General features: G+C 54.2%; 1 protein-coding gene across 1 annotated transcript in view; it reads right to left on the bottom strand.

The window, feature by feature from the left end:
• XKR6 (XK related 6) overlaps window positions 1-21,631 on the bottom strand; it is a 271,755-nt gene that overhangs the window by 22,303 nt on the left and 227,821 nt on the right. Inside the window, exon 2 of the mRNA XM_030879180.2 lies at window positions 549-745. Coding sequence (XP_030735040.1) covers window positions 549-745 — 197 coding nt within the window. The remainder of the gene's footprint in view (window positions 1-548; window positions 746-21,631) is intronic.

The raw sequence follows: 21,631 nt of genomic DNA on the forward strand, positions 1-21,631 counted from the left end.
TGGAAAGTCAGGTGGGCAGTCAGGTGGCCCCCAGAGGCTTCCCGCTGCTGTAGAGACCAGTGTCCAGACCGGGCCCTGGGTGCTCCGAGACCATCTGGGGCCACAATGGCCAGGAGTGGGGAGGTGCGGCCAGTGGGCGGGGCATGCTGGGCTCTGGACCCCCATCCGCATCTACCTAGAACAGAGCTTCGAGCCTGTTTTATAAGTGGGGCTTCTACCTTTTATACGTGGGTCTAAAGCAGGAGCACCACAGCTTACAAACGTCTAACACTGCTAATGCCTCTCGGCTAAGGCATCTTCCCCATAGCCCGCATGTGTGCAAACACCGTGGCTCAGGCCAGCGCCAAGATAAGGGGCCTCTCCCCCCCCAGGACTGGGAGACTAGGGCCCTCCGCCCTGCTGCTCCAGGGACACGGAGACCCGGCTCTCCTCTGCTCACATGACGGCGGGGCAGGCTCGCACGCAGGGGCGCAGAAGTCCTGTGCGGGGGAGTGAGGACTCGGGGTCAGGGCGACGCCCCCAGCCCCGGGGAGGGGGAGGGGACTCACAGGGCAGCGTCTCGGCGCGGCTCTTCTGGATCATTATGCAGAGCTGTAGCACCAGTTGGGGGGCGCTTTCCAGGAAGGTCTCCAGGAGGCGCAGCATGTTAACGTCTGCATATTCGTACATCATAGCCCAGTAGAAGCGTCGCTGGTGTTCCTTCTGCCGCTGGCTCTGAATCCCCAGGTACATGGTGCGGATATACCTGCCGAGAGACGGGACAGAACACAGAGAGCGTGGGTCGGCGTGGGAGCTGTGGGAGGGTCAGGCCGTCCCCACAGACTAGCATCCCCTCCTTGGCGCTGAGGTTTTCCGGGTGCTTGGACCAGCTCCAGGGGTTCTGCCGGACCACAGACGGGGTGCTGAGGCTTCGGGGTGGGGTGGGGTGGGGGCAGGCCAGGGAACGGGTCCCAGGCAAGTTGTCCCCTCCCTGGCCTCACTTTGCTCATCTGTAAAATAAGAAATGGAAGAGTGGGACCAGGTGATCTCACAGGCCTGCCAGGGAAGCACCACAGGTGAGCTCAGGGAGCAGGTGGGCTGGCCGAAGTTCCGGGTCCCAGGGGGAACCTTCCTGCAGGGTTTTCACGTCTCTGGAGGAGGAGGGAAGGGAATTAGCATTTATGAAGCTCCTACTAAGTATCATTGGCTGGCTGGCGACTGCATGTTGCCTGGGTCCCAGGCGACAGGCAGGTGTAGTTCCCACGTAGGACAGACAGGCGGGACTCACTTGCCCAGGCTCCAGACCCGATGGCGGAGCAACCAGGAGGCGGCCCCAGGCTGCTGGACACCAAAGCTCGTGCGTGCCCCGCTCTACACTAGGGATGGCCTGCAATGGAGCCTCTATCCAGGTATAGCCCAAGACTCAGTCACACAAACCACTGAGCCCACTCCACCCGGGAGGGACAAGGGGCAAAGGGAGCAGGTGCAGGCAGAGGGCACAGGCTCTGGGTTCAAATCCCGGCTCTGTCATCTGCTCACTGTGGGACCTTGGACTAATTACCCAGCTCTGTGTCCTCGTTACTCTTCTTTCACACGGCAGAATCACAGCATCACACGGCTGGTGGGAAGATTAGGGAGATAATCCGCGTGCTGGGCACGTATCCAGGTCCACATGAGAAAGCCCCAGGCCTGCCTCACTGTCACCTAAACTTCGGAAGCTTGTCTCCAAGCCACAGTCAAGGGGAGGATGGAAGGTAGCATCCAAGCCAGCCAGCCGTCTCCGGGGCCAGGCCAGGCCCAGAGGAGCCGGCAGCGCCGGGACAAAAGCAGGGTTCAGAAGGCACACTTTGCGGGCCTAGTTAGGATCAAGAATACGCATATAAACTGAGGCCACAGACAACAGGACAGAGCCACACTTGCGCCCCTGGCCGCCCCCTGGGAATGTATATCATTGTGTCTTTTAAACGGCCGAGCCAGAATCACAGAGGTTGAGAGCATGGTCGACCCCCCTACAGAGTCCCCACTGTCCTCAAGCACCGTCAGGGGCCTACTTGGGGCTGCTGGACGGTCCCTTCTCTCTGTCCCCATCACCACCGCCAGCCTGGTCCCCGCCACCACCATCTCTCCTGGATCGAAGCAGAAGCCTCCTAACTGGTCTCCCAGGGTCCACTCTTGCCCCAGAACAACCCATTCTTTGCACAGTAGCCAAGGTGCTTTGTGAAAATCACAAATGCAATCACGTCACCACCTTCTTTCAACACTCCCGTGGCTTCCCGTCACGTTCAGAATAAACTCCGAGCCCCTCCCTCGGCTCATGGGGTCCTGCCCGCCCCTCCTGTCCCACCGCCCGGTCTCTCTCCCCGCGCCCCCTTCTCGTGTCTTCTCTGTCTCTCACGGACACCTGAGCTTGTTTGTGTTCACGCCATGTCCCCAGTGGCTGTGGATGCAGAAGGAAGACTCCTGCCCCCAGTGCTCAGACTCCTGCAGGGCAGCACTGTCACAACACGGCGAAGGCAGCTCATGCCCACGTTTACACCGGATTCCTGAGAGGCTCACAGGCAGGGGCTCTATACCCCCCACCCCCTGGGAGCAAAGGAAGAAGTGGGTGTTGCCCAAGAACCTTGCATCGACGTTAGAGAAGCCCATGCTTTAGAGGCAAAGACGCAAAAACGTACATTTGTAAAATAATTTAAAACTGTAATTGATGCCCTCTCCAGGTCCAAAACAGTGGGCCTCCCTCCTGTGCGCTAAGCGTGTACTGGACCCACAGAGGAACGAGTGGGCCCCCAGAGTGGGCATCTGGGTCCCCCAGAGTGGGCATCGGGACACAAAGCAGCCCACCTGAACCATCGGTGTGACCTGAACCACACGTGCTGGTGACGGCGAGCCCATCCGACACCTGACGAACACCTGACGGCTGCTTCTCTAGATTCCTGAGAGCCTTTAAGGGATGGGATCTCTGAAAAGACCCACCCGGGGGGCTGGGACGGACACCTTATTTTCTGCACATACACTCCCTGGAGTGAGTGGAGAACAACCCTGCAGAAAACTAAGGGGAGGGAGGCACTGCAGCGGGGACGGTGCCGGGGCCAGCGTGGAGAGGCCGGGGGCGCCAGCCTCGCCAGGCACTGCAGGCCGGGCATCTTCCGGAGGCCCCGCCGTGCCCTGTGGGGCAGGTCTGGTTGTCATCATTTAACACCTGGGGAAACTGAGGCTCTGAAGTGAAAAAGGGCCCTGAATTCCGTTCCGTTCCAGGTTCTGTCATTTATTGGCTGCGCCACTTCCCACGAGTCATTGCCTCTCTCTGAGCCTCCATCTGTAAGTTCCCAAAATCAAAGGACCAGGGGAGGGGCTAGGGGCAGGGAGGTTGTTGTACCTGACCCGTAAAGCTATGGGGTCACTGAGAGACAGAGACAGAGAGACACAGAGAGACAGAGACACAGGGACAGAGAGACACAGAGACAGAGAGGCACACAGAGAGACAGAGACAGAGAGACACACAGAGAGACAGAGACAGAGAGACACAGGGCGACACAGAGATAGAGAGACACAGAGAGAGACAGAGAGACACAGAGACAGAGAGGCACACAGAGAGACAGAGACACACAGAGAGACACAGAGACAGAGAGACACAGAGACAGAGACACAGAGACAGACACACAGAGAGACAGAGAGACAGAGACACACAGGGAGACACAGAGACACAGAGACACAGAGACACAGAGATGGAGAGACACAGAGACAGAGGCACACAGAGAGACAGAGACAGAGAGACACAGAGAGACAGAGACAGAGAGACAGAGACACACAGGGAGACACAGAGACAGAGAGACACAGAGACAGAGACAGAGAGACACAGAGACAGAGACACAGAGACAGACACACAGAGAGACAAAGACAGAGAGACAGAGACACACAGGGAGACACAGAGACAGAGAGACACAGAGACACAGAGATGGAGAGACACAGAGAGACAGAGACAGAGAGACACAGAGAGACAGAGACAGAGAGACACAGAGACAGAGACACAGAGAGGCACACAGAGAGACAGAGACAGAGAGACACAGAGACAGAGAGACAGAGAGGCACACAGAGAGACAGAGACACACAGAGAGACAGAGACAGAGAGACACAGAGACAGAGACACAGAGACAGACACACAGAGAGACAGAGAGACAGAGACACACAGGGAGACACAGAGACAGAGACAGAGAGACACACAGAGAGACAGAGAGACACACAGAGAGACAGAGAGACAGAGAGACACATGGAGAGACAGAGACAGAGAGAGACAGAGACAGAGAGACACACAGAGAGACAGAGAGACAGAGAGACACATGGAGAGACAGAGACAGAGAGACACAGAGAGACAGAGACACAGGGACAGAGAGACACAGAGACAGAGAGGCACACAGAGAGACATAGAGCGATACAGAGACAGAGAGACACAGAGAGACAGAGACAGAGAGATAGGGAGAGACAGAAACAGAAAGACAGAGGAACAGAGAGAAAGAAAGAGACAAAGTCGGAGACAAGGACAGAGAGACACAGAGAGAAACAGAGATGGAGAGACAGAGAGGGAGACAGAGACAGACACACAGAGAGAAGAGACAGAGAGACAGACAGAGCTCTGCAGGAGAGAACGGAAAGAGAAAGAGACAAAGGAGAGGGAAGCTACATCAGAATTTGGGGCCTGAAAGAGAAGACCAACTAGATGAGGTGGCAGTAGGAAGAGCCTGGGTGGGAGGCTGGCCCTAAGGACCTGTGGTCACAAGTAGTTGGGAGGCGCTGGGAAGTCCGACTCTGAATCTAGGGCAGAGGGGAGGGTCAGATTAATCAGATTGGATGATGGCCCGGGAGGCAGAGCAGTGGGGGACGAGGCGCACAGGTGAAGGTGATGAAGCAGGGCTTCGGGTCCAGAGGCTCCACACCAGCACCCAGAACCGCCCTGTGGCCGGCGGAGCCTTGGTGCCATGGGTCTCCCAGGTCAGCTGTGGTCTCTGTGCTCCAAACCTCAGCTCTGCCCAGATGCGGCACCTGCAACGCACAGTACTGTGGGCCACAGACTCCCACAGGGGCCAGACCACAAATCTATATTCTCTCAGGGGTGCACTCGGACCACAGCCTCTACCTCTCCTAGGCTCAGAAGGTGGCTCAAGGTGGAGGAATGATTATGTAGCAGAGCCAAGCCTATGCTTCCAGGTCCCAGGCCACGGTAACAGCGACACTCAGGTTCACCTAGGTCTGCCCTACCAGGGCAGAGGGAGCAACTCGATCCGCCCCGCCATCCCCATGTTCCCCGAGCCACAAGCCCCTCTGCCCATCTTGGCCAGTGCAGTGGAAGACAACGAGCCCAGAAATGCTGGTTCAACCGTAACACCTGCCAGAGAAACCAAGCTTGCATTTCCTCTGTGAGAACATCCCCAAATATGGGAGTAGATGAGGGTGGGAGTGGACAAAGCCAGAGCCTCTCCCCACCGATGAGCAAACAGATGCTAGGAGCCCAGAGTGCACTGGGATCGAGTCCAAGACCCAAACTGGAAATCCTGCCTCGCAGGGACACCAGCTCACACAGTCACCCACCGTGGAGGAGGAGCTAAATCAGAGTCCAGTTCAAAATTCCCTATCAAGGGCCTTCGGCCTATTCCACCCCCTCTGGCTCCTGCACCCCTCTCTTCTATCCTTAAGTCCTTGGGTTCCCAGTAGACCTTGTAAAGTCCACAGTGGGTCTAGGTGATCTCTCCGCCCGCCCAGCCAGCGGCCTCCTGCTAAGCCTTCAGCCCCTGTGCAAAGACAGCCTTGGCCCGTGGCCACAAGGTGGCGCCAGACCCTAAGCCACGCAGGAAGGCTGCTCCGCGCACTGATCTCATCCCCAGCTAGCGGCCCCCTAAGGCCTGCACCTTCCGACGCGATGGCAGATGGCAGCGTTGGGGTGCAGGGGGCAGCAGGCGAGGCCTGGGGGCAGGCCCAGGTGTGACGAGTCCCCATGGGAAAGCCCGGCATCTGCAGGCGACACACGGTGGGTTGCTGCTCCCTTACCTTCTCCCCTTCCCTGGCAGGTTCCAGAAAGCTCACCTCCCCCGGGAAAGGTAGTGCGGGAGAGAAGACACGCAACTCTCCTCCTCCTGAATTGCTTCCGCCTGGATTTTGTGTAGCCTCCTGTCACACCATTCTCTCCTAAGAATCATGAAACGCACGGATCTAAAAGCAGGGGTACAGCGTGTCCCCATGGAGTGAGGACTCAGGAAAGCTGGGCCTGGCCTATGGTCTGCAGGGCTGCACGACCTTGGGCGAGTCACCCCCGAGGCCGGGCCTGCTGGATTCATCCAAAACAGAGGGCGGACGGGAGGACCTCTAAGCTTCTGCCTACCTTTCGTTAACTCCATCCTTCTGTGGCTTCTTAGAGCCTTAAGGATGGCCTAGCATCTTTACAGATAATACCCCTGTTTATGTGGCACTCATATATATGTACCGGGCACTGTTCTGAGCATTTTGTACTTATTAGCTCATTTAATCCTTCCAACAAATGTATGGGGTAGATGCACTATTACCCTCACTTCAACATATGGTAAACTGAAGCACTGAGGTTAAGACATGTGCTTCAGTCTACCCAGCTAAGTAAGGGGTTGAGGAGGGCTTCAAGCCCAGCAGTCTGCTTTGGGGCCAGTGCTTTTCAACTCCTACCCACACGCCCCCTCAGAGGTAGACCAGTTGTCCCTTCTCTTTTAAACTTGGTCCAACTTGCTCCCTTCACTACAGTGGAAAATCACTGTTTGCCCCCAACACCTGGGCTCTCTTCCAGGTCTGTCACTGGCTGTGTTGCCTTGGGGAACATCTCCTACCCTCAGGGAGCCTCAGTGTCCTCATCTATACAATGCCTGGCCCAGAGCAGGACCCTAGGACAGGCTGAGCAAATAGATGCCCCCCCCCCGCCCCCATAAAGGGGCTCTCCTCCTGTCTTTCCTTCGGTCCACTCTATTCTCCTTCCAAGTCTGTATCCTCCCCTTACTTTGTAAACCATGGAACTGTTTAAAGCTCCTTATACCTCCAGGAGAACTCTCTATAGTTTTTTGAGCACATTTTCACTTTTATAGCAGCTCTGTGAAGGAGACACATTTGTCATCTTTTTCCCGTTGGTTCATCTGAGACTCAGAGAGGATGAGTGATTTCCCCAAAGTCACACAGTCAGTCATGGTTCAGGCGAATCAGAGGTCTTGCCCGAATCGTGTTACCCCATTGGGAGTCAGCTATAGCTCTGCCTAAATCTAAGGGAAATGAGTGATTTCTGCAAAAGCAGGAGGCTGAATAATTTCACCTGTCTGGACCTATAGGCCCCTGAAGCAGCATTTTGAAATCTCCGATTGTGGACAGCAACTCATCCTCAAAGCCCCAAACAGGACTGAGTCTAGGTTTTGTGGGGCCTGAAGCTTAGAGAATTCGCTTTAAGAAAAAAAGTAGTCTACCAAACATTTAAAGTAGAACTAGCCCGATTCTACACACTTTTTTCCCCCAAAAAAATAAAAGAGGAAAGAACACTTCTCTGTTCACTTTATGAAGTCAGCATTACTCTATCAAAGCCAGACACATACAAGAAAATAAAACTACAGATAATATCCCTTATAAACATAGGTGCAAATATCTTCAACAAAATACTAGCAAAACAAATCCAGTGATATACAGAAAGAATGATATTCCATAGCCAACTGGAGTTTATCTTGGAAATGTAAGGCTGATTCTATATTCAGAAATCAATAAATGTAATCAATGATATTAACAAGAAAAACCACATATCACATTAACTGATGTAGAAAGAAAGCATCTGACAGAATTCAACATCCATTCTGTTTTTAAACTCTCAGCAAACTAGAAATAGAAAAGAACTTCCTTAACCTGACATAGATGAAGGATAGCTGTAAAAATTAACAGGGAATTCCCTGGTGGTCCAGTGGTTAGGACTCCGCGCTTCCACCGCAGGGGGTGTGGGTTTGATCCCTGGGCAGGGAACTAAGATCCTGCATGCCATGCAGTGAGGCCAAAAGAAAAAAAAAAATTAACAGTTAATATCACACTTAATGATAAAAAGACTGAATTCTTTCCTGTTGAGATCAGGAATAAGGCAAAAATGTCTAAGCTCACCCCTCCTATTCAACATCATACTAGAAGTCCCAGTCAGTACAATAAATCAGGAAAAAGAAAGTATATACAAACTGCAAGGAACGAAATAAAACTGTCCCTATTTGTAAATGACATGATTGTCTAGACAGAAAATCCCAAGAAATATACACAAAAAGCTCCTAGAACTAATTGGCAAGTTAAGCAAAGTCTCATGATACAAGGTCAGCATATAAAAATTAAATATATTTCTGTAGACTACTAATGAACAATTGGAAATTGAAATTTAAAAACATACCTACCACTTAAATTAGCTCCCTTAAGGGGACAGGAGGGGCAAGATAGGTGAAGGGGATTAAGAGCCCCTTGCATCACAAGGACGCAACGCTCAGCACAGGGAATACTGTCAATACTTTATAATTACTCTGTTCAGAGTATAATCTATAAAGATATCAAATTACCCTTCTATATACCTGAAACGAATATAATGTTGTAAGTCAACTATGCTTCAATTTTAAAAATACCTCTATATTTTTGTTGTATTTCAATATAAGCAGCCACACCTCCAGGGGCATTGGACCCTTATCCTGGGTGGGCGTGGAACACACTCTCACAGCCACACACACACCACCTACATGAACACTCCACACAAACACCACACAGACACACATGCACCAACCACCACGCACACGAACACACTGCACACGTCCAGGGCTCCACCTGTAGAGACACCTGTAGCCCATCATCACATCCCTGTGTCAACATGATCCAACCCCAGATCCCTGAGGGGGTGGGTCCCTACCTGCCCCGACCATCCGCTGTCATCACAGCAGGCACAGAGGAAAGCCAAACGCGCATCACTTCCTGGTAGGTGGGAACCCACCGTAGAGAGGACGGGGCACTGCAGCTACCAGTCAGACAGCATCCTGCCCCCGACACCAAGGACAGAGCTGGGCCAGCAGCCACCGAAGCACCCGAGGGTTCACTGACATCTGAACGTGCGCAGCCCCCAGCCCTGTTCACACTTGTCCCGCTTCACCTCCACCTGTGCCTGATTGATTCGGGAATCCTGACTTGTGGTTGCAGCAAAGGCACTGAGGGCTACTGTGATGTTGTGTGATCTGCACTCTCATCTGGTCCATCTTTTGAGGGGTGAAGGAGCTCCCCCCTTGTGTCCATTCCATTGCTGACCACATCCCAGGGATCTAGGGCCAGGTGGCCATGCAGTGGCTGTAGAAGAAAGTGGCCCAAAAGGGGGGTGGGGGAGGTTTCAGGGTCCCGGGCTACATGGGGCTTGTGCAGGAACCTTGTCAGTCTGGGGCTTGTCACCCGCTGAGGACTGCTGAGCTGGGTCACCAGGCGTTAACGGGGGCTCCAAGGCTGCTATGTCAAAAAGGTTGTGCTCCCACCTGCATGACGTAGATTCTGTGCCCAGGTAGGAACCCCCGCGGCTGTTCCCTGTGGTCCCAGGTCAGGATAGAGAAAAGTCCTTCAAGCTCTTCCAGACCATCACAGATCTCAGGGGCACCAGCATCCGAGCTGTCGCAGACAGGATCAGGGTTCAGCTTGCAAGCATCTGCCAGGTTATTATCATCGCCATTCCCATGTTACAGATGAGGAAATCAAGGCTAACCTGGACTCAGTAACCTGGGTGGCTCCCTATTGGCTGTGCAGCCAGGCCAGTCTCCTGCCTTCCCCCGCCCCACACCTGCCCCCGACCCCTGGCCACACGTGATGGCCCTCGCATCCCAGACCTTCCCAGCATGTGCCCATCTCTGTGTCTTTGCTTCTGTTGTTTCCACGCCCAAGCAGCCACCCCTGGGCCAGGCCCAGCTCTCCCCACGTGCCTTACCCCATGCCTACGCCCAAGTATTTCCCTCCCATCCTCCCCTTACACTGGGTCCTCAGTATAGTAATAGCTTCCATTTACTGGGTTCTCCCTACAAACCAGACACAGTGTAAACTCTCTACATGTATTAAGTCATTTAACATGAGAACCTTACAGTCATGTACAGATGAAGAAACTGAAGCACCTGAGGACGCCACTACCGAGACTCGTGCCAGGCTGCTGGACTCCAGAGAGGGTGCTTCTAACCCAGAACACTATGTTCTCCTGTTCCTTATCTTTCTCTCATTCCCTCTCTCCTCAGTTCACTTACTTCTTTCCACAATTCTATGAATTAGATTATTAGCCCCATTTTACACATCAGAAAACTGAGGCTCAGAGGGGTTAAATGGCATGCCAAGTTGGAAAGCCAAATTTCAGCCTCGATTTGTTTGGCTGTGCTACACGCCTGTTTTCCACCCCTAGAAGCCCCTCCCCTCCCCTGTTACAGCTCTCCTCGCAGCCCACGCTGTACTGGAGTCACTTACGTACAGAGATGCGTCTCCAGCCAGATCTTAACCCCCAGGAGGGACGTCTGTACAGCCGCTGCCCCCAGCCCACCATAGTAAACATCAAATCAGAGGCGCTAAGGTGAATTTGTCCCCTACTCTGACGGTCTCATTTGCCCAAAGAGATGCCTGCAACACTACCTTCAAATACGTAAAATACGTGTTCCCCGAGGCAGACGACCCGAATGGGTGCAAGGAGCACAATTAAATCAGGAAGGATTTGGGTTGGAGACAAGAGATAACTTACCAACCAGCCTGACGGGATAAGTTACAACGAGGCAGGTTTCTTGCCCCTCTCTGGACAGTTTCAGAGAGAAGCAAAGCTACGGGGCTGTCAGATGGCAGAGGTTCGCAACTCACGGAGCACAGGGGCTGCAAGTGTCCTCTCAATTTATCGTAGGCGCAGCGCGGTGTACCCAGTGTCCGCTTGGGCACACACATGTGTGTGTTCATACACAAGTCCTAGCCGAGGACCCCCTCAAACCACCCAAATGCAGGTCTGGGTGGCTCAAGGGGCCCCCAAGCTGGCACAGCAGGAACAGTGCACCAATGCAGCCCTGGCTGTGGGCCATGGGCTCTTTCTGAGTCTGAGAATGGACTCTGCAACCTTCCACTGCCAGGCTGGCCCGGAAGCCCCTCTGATTCCCCACCTCACACTCCCGCCCACGCCCCCAACTCCAGCTGAGATGCCTTCAGCGTGTAGGAAAGATGGAGGGGCCAGCTGCCAGCTCAGCCCCCGAGAGCAGCACATCAAATCGGAGCTATTTTTAGCCCTTCTCTCCAGCATCTGACATCAGCTGAGCAGTGGTGGCCGGCTTGGGGCACGCATCCGAGAAAGCAGGCGTGAAATGGCATGGCTTTGCCGGGCCCAGGGGAGATAGCAGAGAAAAGCTCCACAAAGCTTCAGGGAAGGGAGGTGGCTGCAGTGGGTACCACTGGTAGTCTTCCTGGATATAGGGTCTTGGTGGCAAGGTGGCCTAAGCATCCCTCAACACCCCAGGGCTCAGCACAGCAGAACGTGGGTGGAAACTTCCCCACCAGCCTCATTTTCCCACCGGCACAGTGGGGCCTGGGCTACTGCTCCTTCTCTGAGACTCTGCAAGAAACCTGATTTAAAAAATCAAAACACCTTTGCAAACCTACATGTTGGAGAAATGCTTTTTGTTCCCCCTTATAAACTCCCAGAAGGACAGAGACCAACGCGTTTTGGGGGTTTTTTGCTTGTTTTTTCTTTTTTTTTTGGCTGTGTTGGGTCTGTTGCCGAGCGGGGGCTACTCTTCGTTGCGGTGCACGGGCTTCTCATTGCAGTAGCTTCTCTTGTTGTGGAGCATGGGCTCTAGGCACGTGGGCTTCAGTAGTTGTGGCACATGGGCCCAGTAGTTATGGCTCGCGGGCTCCAGAGCGCAGGCTCAGTAGTTGTGGTGCACGGGCTTAGTTGCTCCGCGGTATGTGGGATCTTCCCGGACCAGGGCTCGAACCCGTGTCCCCTGCATTGGCAGGCGGATTCTTAACCACGGAGCCACCAGGGAAGCCCAAGACCAAAGTTTTGCGGTTTGGGTTTATCTTTGCATACCTGGTGCATGGCACACTGTCAGACACTCGGTGGGCACTTGGTGTTTGTCTCATGAATGCATGAAGCGACTGGGCAGGCTGCTAGTAAAATCCTTGTCCTCTAGGAAGTTTATAGTCCAACCTTGCGGGGCAGGTGTAAGGAAAGCCCCCCTCTTCTCAAAGCTCAGGTCAGCCTGGATCCTCCGGGAGCAGCAGTGGCAGAACCTGGGGCCCTCTCTCCTGTTCTTCTTCCCCCCACCCCTAAGTTGTCTTCAAGCCTCCCTCTCTGGCCAGCTGAGTCCCCAGTCCTGGATGAATGCGTGACTGCATTCCTCTCTCCAGCTGGCACAGACTCTTTCCAACCAAGAGAGCAAGCCCATCACTGGCGCCGCCCTTGTGCTTTTCTGCTTGGAGTTGGAACCACTGCAGTGCCCACCGTGGGAAAGCCCGTTTCACCTTCCCCCAGACTAGAACTGAAGACTCTGACCACGGCCCAGCCCGTGCTGCTCTGCCTGCATCCTGGTGCAGCGGATTTGCTCGATCCGAGGCAGCCGGTCCGCACCCAGCTGCCTGAGCAGTTTGGGAGGAGGTCGGCTCCACCCAAAAAAGGACACATTAGTGTGTGTTCAAAGTACCTCACAACCAAGGCAAAAATCGTATATTAACGCATATGTGTGGAATCTAGCAAAATGGTATAGAGGATCTTATTTGCAAAGCAGGAACAGAGACGCAGACGTAGAGAACAAACGTATGGATACCAAGGGGGAAGGGAGGTGGGAGGAACTGGGAGATCGGGATTGACACATACACACTATTGATGCTATGTATAAAATAGACAACGAATGAGAACATACTGTATGGCACGGGGAGCTCTACTTAATGCACTGTGGAGACCTAAACGGGAAGGAAATCCAAAGAAGACGCATACGTACGTATACGTATGGCTGATTCATCTTGCTGTACAGTAGAAACTAACACAACATTGTAAAGCACCTAGACTCCAAAAGAAATTAATTTAAAAATTGAAAACGAAAACAAGACAAAGTACCTCATGACCTTGACGGGGATCCAGTGGCCCGCAGTAAAGCCACATGCACCTCGGTTGGAGCTCTGAATCACGCGATCAACATATAAACATGAGCCTGCCCCAGGGCAGCGGCCCTGAGGAACCCTGGGCACTTGGCAGGAGGCCACGCCCGTGCCTTTGTCATAAGCCTCTCGTGCAGGGTGTGGCTAGCATGTCCCAGCGCCCCTTTTCTAGCCCATACTGGGTCTGCGGCAAACGAATTTATCTGAAACGTTCAAGGAGGTGTTCTGGTTTCCTGATACTACCTCTTGGGGCTTATTCTCCTTGTGGGCCGTCTTGTCCTTTCATGTGCCCTGAACTTGTCCCTTTCAGACTCTCAGGAGGGCTTCACTGCTGCAATCCAGCCCCCTCCCAGATGTACACCCCTCTTGCACGCCAGGCACTGCGCCAGGCACGGGGGACCCAGCCCGAGTCCCCGTGTCCTTCCTCTGCATCATGCTGCCTCTCTGACCCACGGGAGATACAATCTCTGCACCAGTGTCGGGCATGGTTAGTGGTTTAGGCTCCGGAAACTGCCTTCCAGCTGTGAATGCTGCCCTTGGAGGGTGAGGGATGGGTCGAGGAGGAAGCCATGGGGCCACTCACTGATGGGTTTGACCCTGGCTTCAAGGCTCTTCTACTGTGTCCTGCTGCCACCATGTCCTGGCTCTGTGGCCTTGGGGACGTTCCTCCCCCGTGTTTCCTTCTCAGTGAAATGAGCAGGTAAGACCAGATGAACTCTCAGGCCCTGGCACTACCTTGACCTCACAGGCCTCGTAGGGCCTGGTCTGCTTCCCAGAGATCTTTCCAGATCAGTGGTCACCCTGGAGGACCTGGGCCATCTCCTCTTGGACACCCCCCCCAAACCCCCCTGCAGGCTGCTCTCCTGCATGGGAGAGGCTCAGGGCTGCCCGGGAGAGCAGCCTCTGCCCCTCCAAGCCCACTTCTGTATTCAGGTCCCCATCCCCACTCTGGGAAGCCAGACAACATCACGTGTGCTGCTTCCTGGAGATTTTCAGGGAAGCAGGCTAGAAATAGGAATAGAAGGTGACATTTAGTCGAGTTTGCACTGCACCAGGAGTGAGGCCAGTGACGTTTCCACATCTTAGAGGCCATCTCCAGGTGATGCCCAAGCCCAGCTCTCTTACCAACGCCCTGGGCAGTCCAGCCTCCCCGGGAGGCCGCCAAAGTCAGACACGAGAGAGGGCACCCAGGCCAGAGTTCGCTGTGTGAGCCCACACTCGTGCTGCTCTCTCCGCGACGGTGTCCCAGTGAGCTGCTGGGGACACAGGGGATGTAGGAAGAGCACTGGGCTGAAAGGACGCCCGGCAGCCAGGGCTGCCTCTGCAGGTGACTGGCTTTAGAGCCTGGCAAGGGGCTCTGTCCCCCTTACCCGACCCCAGCCTCCCCATCCGTAAAGAGCTGAACGATCATTTCTAACTTCTTTCCGGATCTCCACGTCCAAGGGGGCAGCCGTGCAGACTCTCTCTAACTGCTCCATGGCCTGCAGGGGGCCGGGCCCATCTTGGTGATGGCTGCAGTGCCTGGGACGAGGCCACAGAGGCGGGGCAACACCTCATACATGTAGGCAGGCTGAGAGCTGGCCGTTTCCACCTGGGCTGGGGGAGGGTGGGCTGGGAGGCAGCGTCTGGCCTTGAGCTCAGATCACATGCTGCGGGGGGTGGGGGGCGCTTTCTGGGTCCATCCCACCAGATCCCCTGCTTTCAGGCAGTGGCACTACCTCTCAGGCCCACACCAGACGGGGCTTAAGAAGAATAATAAACAATACAATGGCTCTCTGGTTTCTCTCTCTGTTTGTGTACACTCGCCGCTCCCTCCGACACACCTGCACTGACCTTTCCTCGTCACCTTCTTAAGGTTCCAGCCAGGAGTGGTCTGGAGTCTCCCCTGCAGTCAGGGCAGAAGGCGGTGGCCCCCAGCAGCACAGGGCACAGGCTGTAAGTGCGGGGGCCCAGCCCTGGGCCCAGTCCCCTCCCTGCGGCTCTGACCTCTTGCTCTTGTGGCCGGGAGGGCATGTCGTTCATGGAACAGTCACCTGACAGGAGTTCAGGAGGCCTCCCACGTGCTGGACACAGAGCCAGGTGCAATCGGGCCCCAAAGGAGCTCCCATCCAGCAGGGAGACAGGCAAGGGCACCTAAGGCTAAGTGGAACGATGCTACTGAACATGGCGCATCTATTGTTACCCCCACTTTGCAGATGAAGAAACTGAAACACATGGGCATAAATAACTCATCCAACGACACAGAGTCAAGGGCCAGAGGCTACGGACTGTACCCTGAAGCAGGAGGGGCTCTGAGCACAGAAGAGGAGCTCCTAACCCAATGTGGGCGAGTGAGGAAGGTTCCAGGAGGAAGTGAAGTCTGGGCGGAACCTCAGCTACCAAAGGGACCAATTCTACAGCCACAAGCCCCTTTCCCAGTGTCGCCTGCCTTGACCCAGGGCGCACAGGCTGAGCTTACGGTTCCTCCACCATGGCCCTCTCCTGGATCTTTCTAATGGGGCTGAAATTGGGAGCCTTCTGAGGTCACGAGCTGGGTCGTTCTCACCTTGCCATCCTCCCTAGCCCATGGATGGATGGATGGATGGATGGACGGACGGACAGACGGTAGGATGGATGGGGAGGGGGTGGCTGGGACCAGAGGAGGCCAATGCTGAGAGAGAGGAACGGCTTCTGAGCGGGGGAGGGTGGGATTCCGCTGCCTCCTGCAGGCGGTCTCGGCCTGGCCAGTGGGTAGTATGGGGGCTTCTCTTTGCTCTCAGTCCCCAGACCCTCTAGGCCCTGCTAACAGGGTGCCCCCTGAAGCCAGTGTGGCACAGGGCACCCTCTCAGCCCAGTCTCAGATGCCTCAGCCCCCAGGGGCTCCCGAGGCCAGGACGCAGCAAGCGCCCCTCCTAGGAGCCTGTGAGAGGAGAGCATCCTCCCTGGGCCAGCAGCCCCAGGCAGGGCAGAGGGTGGCTGCAACAGGGCCCAGGGGCCCAGGCCTTTTCTGTCATCCCCACTGACCAGGCCTGAGATGGCCAGAATCACGTCAACATCTTAAGCACCAATCGCGTCATCCATGAAATGGGGATAAGGGTCTCTTGTGGCTTCGCTTTTGATTTCCTGCAGGTGCAAATGAAGAAAGTGATACGTCCGTACAAGTCTCGGTCTAAGAATATGTAACAAGACTATAAAGCCTAGCCTCAGACAGAGAATGCTTAATTATTCATTAATTCATACCTCAGCACATCCTGAACAGAATTTGAGATGCAAGAGCGTATGATACAGCTGAACGGCACCACAGACCCTTCGCTCGCAGGCCAAACCATTCCCCTCCCAAGGTTGCCCATGAGTAATTGTTGGACGTTTTCTACGAGGCAGGCAGTTTGCTAGAAGTTTCTCGTGGGCCACCTTACACAGCCCTCATAGCTAGCTGCCCCATCAGGCAGGTACTGTTATTGTGCTATTCTATACATGAGTAATCTGAGGTTGACCCAGAGATGGTATGTTACCTGCCCAAGGTAACACAGCAAGGATGGAAGAGCTGGGATTCAGCCCCAGAACCAAAGCAGCATGCTCTACTGTCTCCCTGTGATGGTGTCTTCAAAACCGCCACGAGCTACCCAACCAGAGTCCACCAGCTTCCCCAGGGACAGCTACCCTGCGCAGTCCCTCGTACCAGGTACTCGGGAAGCCTGGAGAACACGGCATCTCAGGCCCCAGCCCTTGAACTCATGTTCCAGGTGGAGGCAGACAATAAACAAAGGAGCAAATAATTATGTAACATCATCCCCGGGGTGGTAAGTGCCTGGCGCGAACAAAGCCCCGGGATAGAGACGGCGGAATGCGCGTGGGTGCGTGTGCGCAGGCGTGGAGCCAGGGGCCCAGCCATGCAGAAGGAACAGATGGTCCACAACTCCGAGACGGGAACGGGCTTGGGCAGGGGCTGCGGGAACGCGGCGGGTCTGCAGGCTGGGCAGGCATGCGGGGAGACGGGATGACCTGGGGATCATCACCGAGGAATTTGGTTTTAGTGCCCAATAACAGTAGTAGCTTCTTGTGTATTACACATCGCACTGTTCCCTTCTGATCTTTGTGACCCGGTCTCTCCACCTCCTTACACAAGTCCCTCGACCTCTCAGGACCCCAGTGTCCTCACCTGTAAAATGAGAAGCCTGGCCACGTGGCCTTTACCGCCCCTCATCTCACTCCATATCTACTGGCCATCAATGGCATTTGGGACCAGAACTGACCTTCCCCTGGGGACATGCAGCCCGACCTGTGCTCCCTGCTCGGGTGACGTCCTCAGGGAGGAGGCTGTCAAGCGCCTCCTGGGCAGGGGACCCCGATGGACATCTGCACGTGCTGGGATGTCCAGGAGCCCTGTGCCCCTCCACGGTCCACTGTTGCTTGGTCCAGCGTGAAATGGGCCGTGCATGGTAGGGGGCCTTGGTGGGGAGCTCACTGGAGGGACGAGGTTTCCTCCTTACCAAACTGAGCTGGGTGTGGGGAGCCTGAGCCCAGGGAGGGGGTCAGAGCGAGGAGTGGGCATCCAGCCCCTAAGAAACTGGGATCAGCTTCAGCGTGAATTGGAACTGGGACTGGGTGGCTGGGAAGGAGAAGGGCCAGATGTACAGGTGTGTCTTTCTCCTCTGGGCTCAGCACAGGTCCCCAGCGTGGCCTCCCACTGCCTCTGTGAGCCCGTCTCAGGCCTTTCCAGAGCTCCCACCCCGTGCCTCAGCCCCACCTGCCTCCAGGCCAGCCCAACACTGCTACCTAATTGCAGAACATTTCCATCACCCCAGAAAGAAATTCCAGACCCAATATCACTCACTCCCCACCCCTCATACCACAGCAGCTGGCAAGCACTAGTCTACTTTCTGTCTCTATGGCTTTGCCTACCCAGGGCACTTCCTATACATCGAATCATGTAATATGTGTCCCTCGGTGTCTGGCTTCTCTCACGTAGCACACTGTTTTCAAGGTCCAGCCACACTGTAGCATGTGTCAGTACTCTAGTCCTCTCTATTACTGAATAATATTCCATTACATGGATATACTACCCTTTGTTTATCCATATATTGGTTGATGGACATTTGGGTTGTTTCCACTTTTTGGTTATTATGAACAATGCTACTGTGAACATTCATGTACAAATGTTTGTGTGGACATGTGTTTTCAGTTCTCTTGGGTACAGAACTAGGAGTGGAATTGCTGGGTCATATAGTAACTCTAGGTTTAACTTTTTGCGGAACTGCCAGACAATTTTCCAGAGTGGCTGCACCATTTTACGTTCCCACCAGCAATGCAGGAGGGCTCTAATTTCTCCATATCCTTGTCAACGTTTGTTATTAGCTGTCTTTAATTTTAGTCATCCTCATGGGTGTGAAGTGGTATCTTGTGATTTTCACTTGAATTTCCCTAATGACTAATGATGTTGAGTATCTTTTCATATGCTTATTAGCCATTTGTATATCTTCTTTGGCAAAATGTTCATTCAGATCTTTTGTCCTTTATTAATTGGCTTATTCATCTCTTTATTACTGATTTGTAAAAGTTCTCTGTGTAATCTGGAGACTAGTCCCTTATCAGATATATGATTTGCAAATATCTTCTCCCATCCTGTAGCTTGTCTTTTCACTTTCTTGACGATGTCCTCTGAAGCACAACAGTTTTTAATTTTGATGAAGTCCAATTTGTCTATTTTTTCTTTTGTCGCTTGTGCTTTTGGTGTCACGTCTAAGAAGGTTTTGCCTAACCCCAGGCCATGAAGATTTATTTCTGTGTCTTCTTCTGAGAGTATTATAGTTATAGCTCTTATGTTTAGGCCGATGACCCACTGAAGTTGGTCTTTATGTAAGATGTAAAGTAAGGCCCAAGTTCATTCTTTTGCTTGTAGAGAGCTGGCTGTCCCAGCACCATTTGCTGAAAAGAATATTCTCTCCGCATTTAACTGTCTTGGAACCCTTGACAAATATCAACTGCACATAAATGTAAGGATTTATTTCTGGACAATTCTGTTCCATTGACCTACATGTCTGCCTTTATGACAGCACCACTATTTTGTTTACTATAGCTTTGTAGTAAGGTTGGAAAACAGGAAGTTTAATTACTCCAGCTTTGTCATTCTTTTTCAAGATTGTCTCTCTCACTCTCTCTCTGCCTTCTAACATTTATTGAGTGGAGACCTATGTCAGATGCAGGTCTAAGTGCCTTGTGTGTATTAATTCACTTAACGTGACCTGTGAGATAGGTTCTACCATAGTCCCACTTTACAGATGAAGAAACTGAGGCACAAGGAAGTCAGATAACTTGGCTAAGGTCACACAAGTGGTAGGTGGCAGAGCTGGGAGGGGAACCCGAGCCGTGTGGCTCCTGTTTCCCTGACAGACACCCAGAGAGATGCCAGACATGGAGTGAGCTAGTCTGGGGCTCCCCTTCTATAGAGAAGGAACTGGGGTTCAAAGAGGCTTGTCCAAGGTTCAGTGTGACAGAGGCAGGATGAGCTCCTGGTCTCTGCCCCCGCTGGCCACCTCCTCTTTCCATGCAGCCCTGCATGTTCATTTCAATGTGGATAACTTGTCAAAATGCTGGGAGGGGCACAGTGGCCGTGCAGTGATTCCCTTGGCCCCTGGGCAAGAGGGTGGGGCCAAGATGCTGGGCCCAGCCCTCCACAGATCCATGGTCCTTCTCACAGTGAAAGGGGCCCGGGACGGGGACTGCATGGGGTCACTGTGCCCATCACTCTGCATCTAGTACCATCCCTGGGCCAGCAGCTATAAGCTCCAGGAGCTTAGTGGCCCCGTCTCCCATGCTTGTGACCCTGCGGTAGCCAGCCCAGACCCTGGCAGGGACCCAGCAGCTCTGGCTGATGCTGGCTGAACGGGGTGACCAGGTCGGTGCTACAGGCCCCCCATTTGGGTGCTAGTCTCTCGCAGCTGTCAGTCAGCAGCTTTCACTGGATTCGCACTGCCTGGACCTCACGAGCGCTGGGTGAGACCTCCCTGCCCCTCCTGGCCCTGCAGAGGGTCCCACTGGGCAGAGCCCGGCACTGATGCCACAGCTGTCTGAGAACGACAGGCCCAGCAGGCCAGCAAGGTCGGGCTGGGGTGGCTGAGACTCCCCTGTCCCGTCCCCCCCGCAGTCCCAGAGAGGAAGTGGGCTCCTGACTCCTGAGCCACCTGCCCCAGCACCTCCCTCCTGGCCATCCCAAGACACCCTCCTCAACACGTCCAGGGCCAAACCCTTCCTCACTCCCTTGTTCACGCTCTGTGGCCTCCTGGGTTGCCCTTCTCCCTTTCACTCCTCATTATTCAATACCCAGCCCCAACATCCCTTCTGGGAATTGTCCGATTCCTCCCCTCCCCTCCGCTCCCCTGGGGAGTGTGTGGCACCCTCTCTGTTCCCCTCCCGCCCCGGCACCTGTCACCGTGGCGCTCAGCACACTCTATCGTACTTGTAATTTTGTGTTGCTTGTTTTGCTTTTCCTTTGCCTCTTTCATGAGAACGTGAGCTCCTAGAGCAAGGACTGGGCCACACGGGGCCAGGCTCGCGGCTGGTGCTCGGTTAATTTCTGTGCGTGAATGAATGAATGAGTCTTGGTTAAATCAATGGATGGATCAGCGGTGGATCGCCCCCGGGAAAGCACTGGAAAAGTCACCCCGTTGTTCAAGCGGGTCTCTCGCAGCTCGTTGGATCACTGCTGCCCAAGTTCCCCACTGACGCAGCTTAGCAAGGCTCCTGGAACCCCTGCAGGAGCCCGCAGGGGCCAGCCGGGAGCCCATCTCCTCATTCCCGGCCCACCCCCCTTAGCCCAGAGTCGGGACTCGTGTTCTTCAAATTCCTTTTGTCACAGAAGAGAAAATGATCAAGCTAATTCACACTAAGATGACAGTGGCTTAAGGTACTATCCCTCCAAACAAGGGAGAGGAATGTTTCAAATAAAAGGAATGATGGCTCCTGGCATCCCAAAGGGTTCCCGTCGTCGCAGCATGGGCCATGTCCCCCGCCCCCCCCCATCCTTCCTTCTATGCGAAGAATGGCCTTGCCTCGCTCCAAAGCCACCTTTCTGTAGAGAAGAGTCCATCTGACCAGCCACAAAAATTCGTCCTTGAACCCAAAAGACACGTGTTTCCCCCAAGCAGACAGAGCAACCAGTGTACGCAGTGCATCATACTGTCCCGTTTCCTGTGTGTCTGTGACACAGGCAAGGTGGGCTTCATCATTCCCCTGCTACAGATGAGAACACCGAGGCCGTGAGGTTGCCTCACTGACTCTCACCTACCAAGACCTGAGGTCAGGCACAGCAGCCCAGGCTGGTCTTCTGGCGTCTCCAAGATCACCCTCCGTAGCCACGTGGCTCCCTGCTCCTGCTACCTCCCCGCAGCCCCGTCCATCATCATCATCACCCTGGAGTACTGTCACCCTGTTTACAGGGAAGTCACTCCCAGAAATGTCTGCCTAGGACTCTGTTATGAGCTAAACTGTGTATATTGAAGTCCTAACCCCTCTGACTGTGAGTATATTT

Source organism: Globicephala melas, chromosome 6 (assembly GCF_963455315.2).
Source record: "Globicephala melas chromosome 6, mGloMel1.2, whole genome shotgun sequence".
NCBI lineage: Eukaryota > Metazoa > Chordata > Mammalia > Artiodactyla > Delphinidae > Globicephala > Globicephala melas.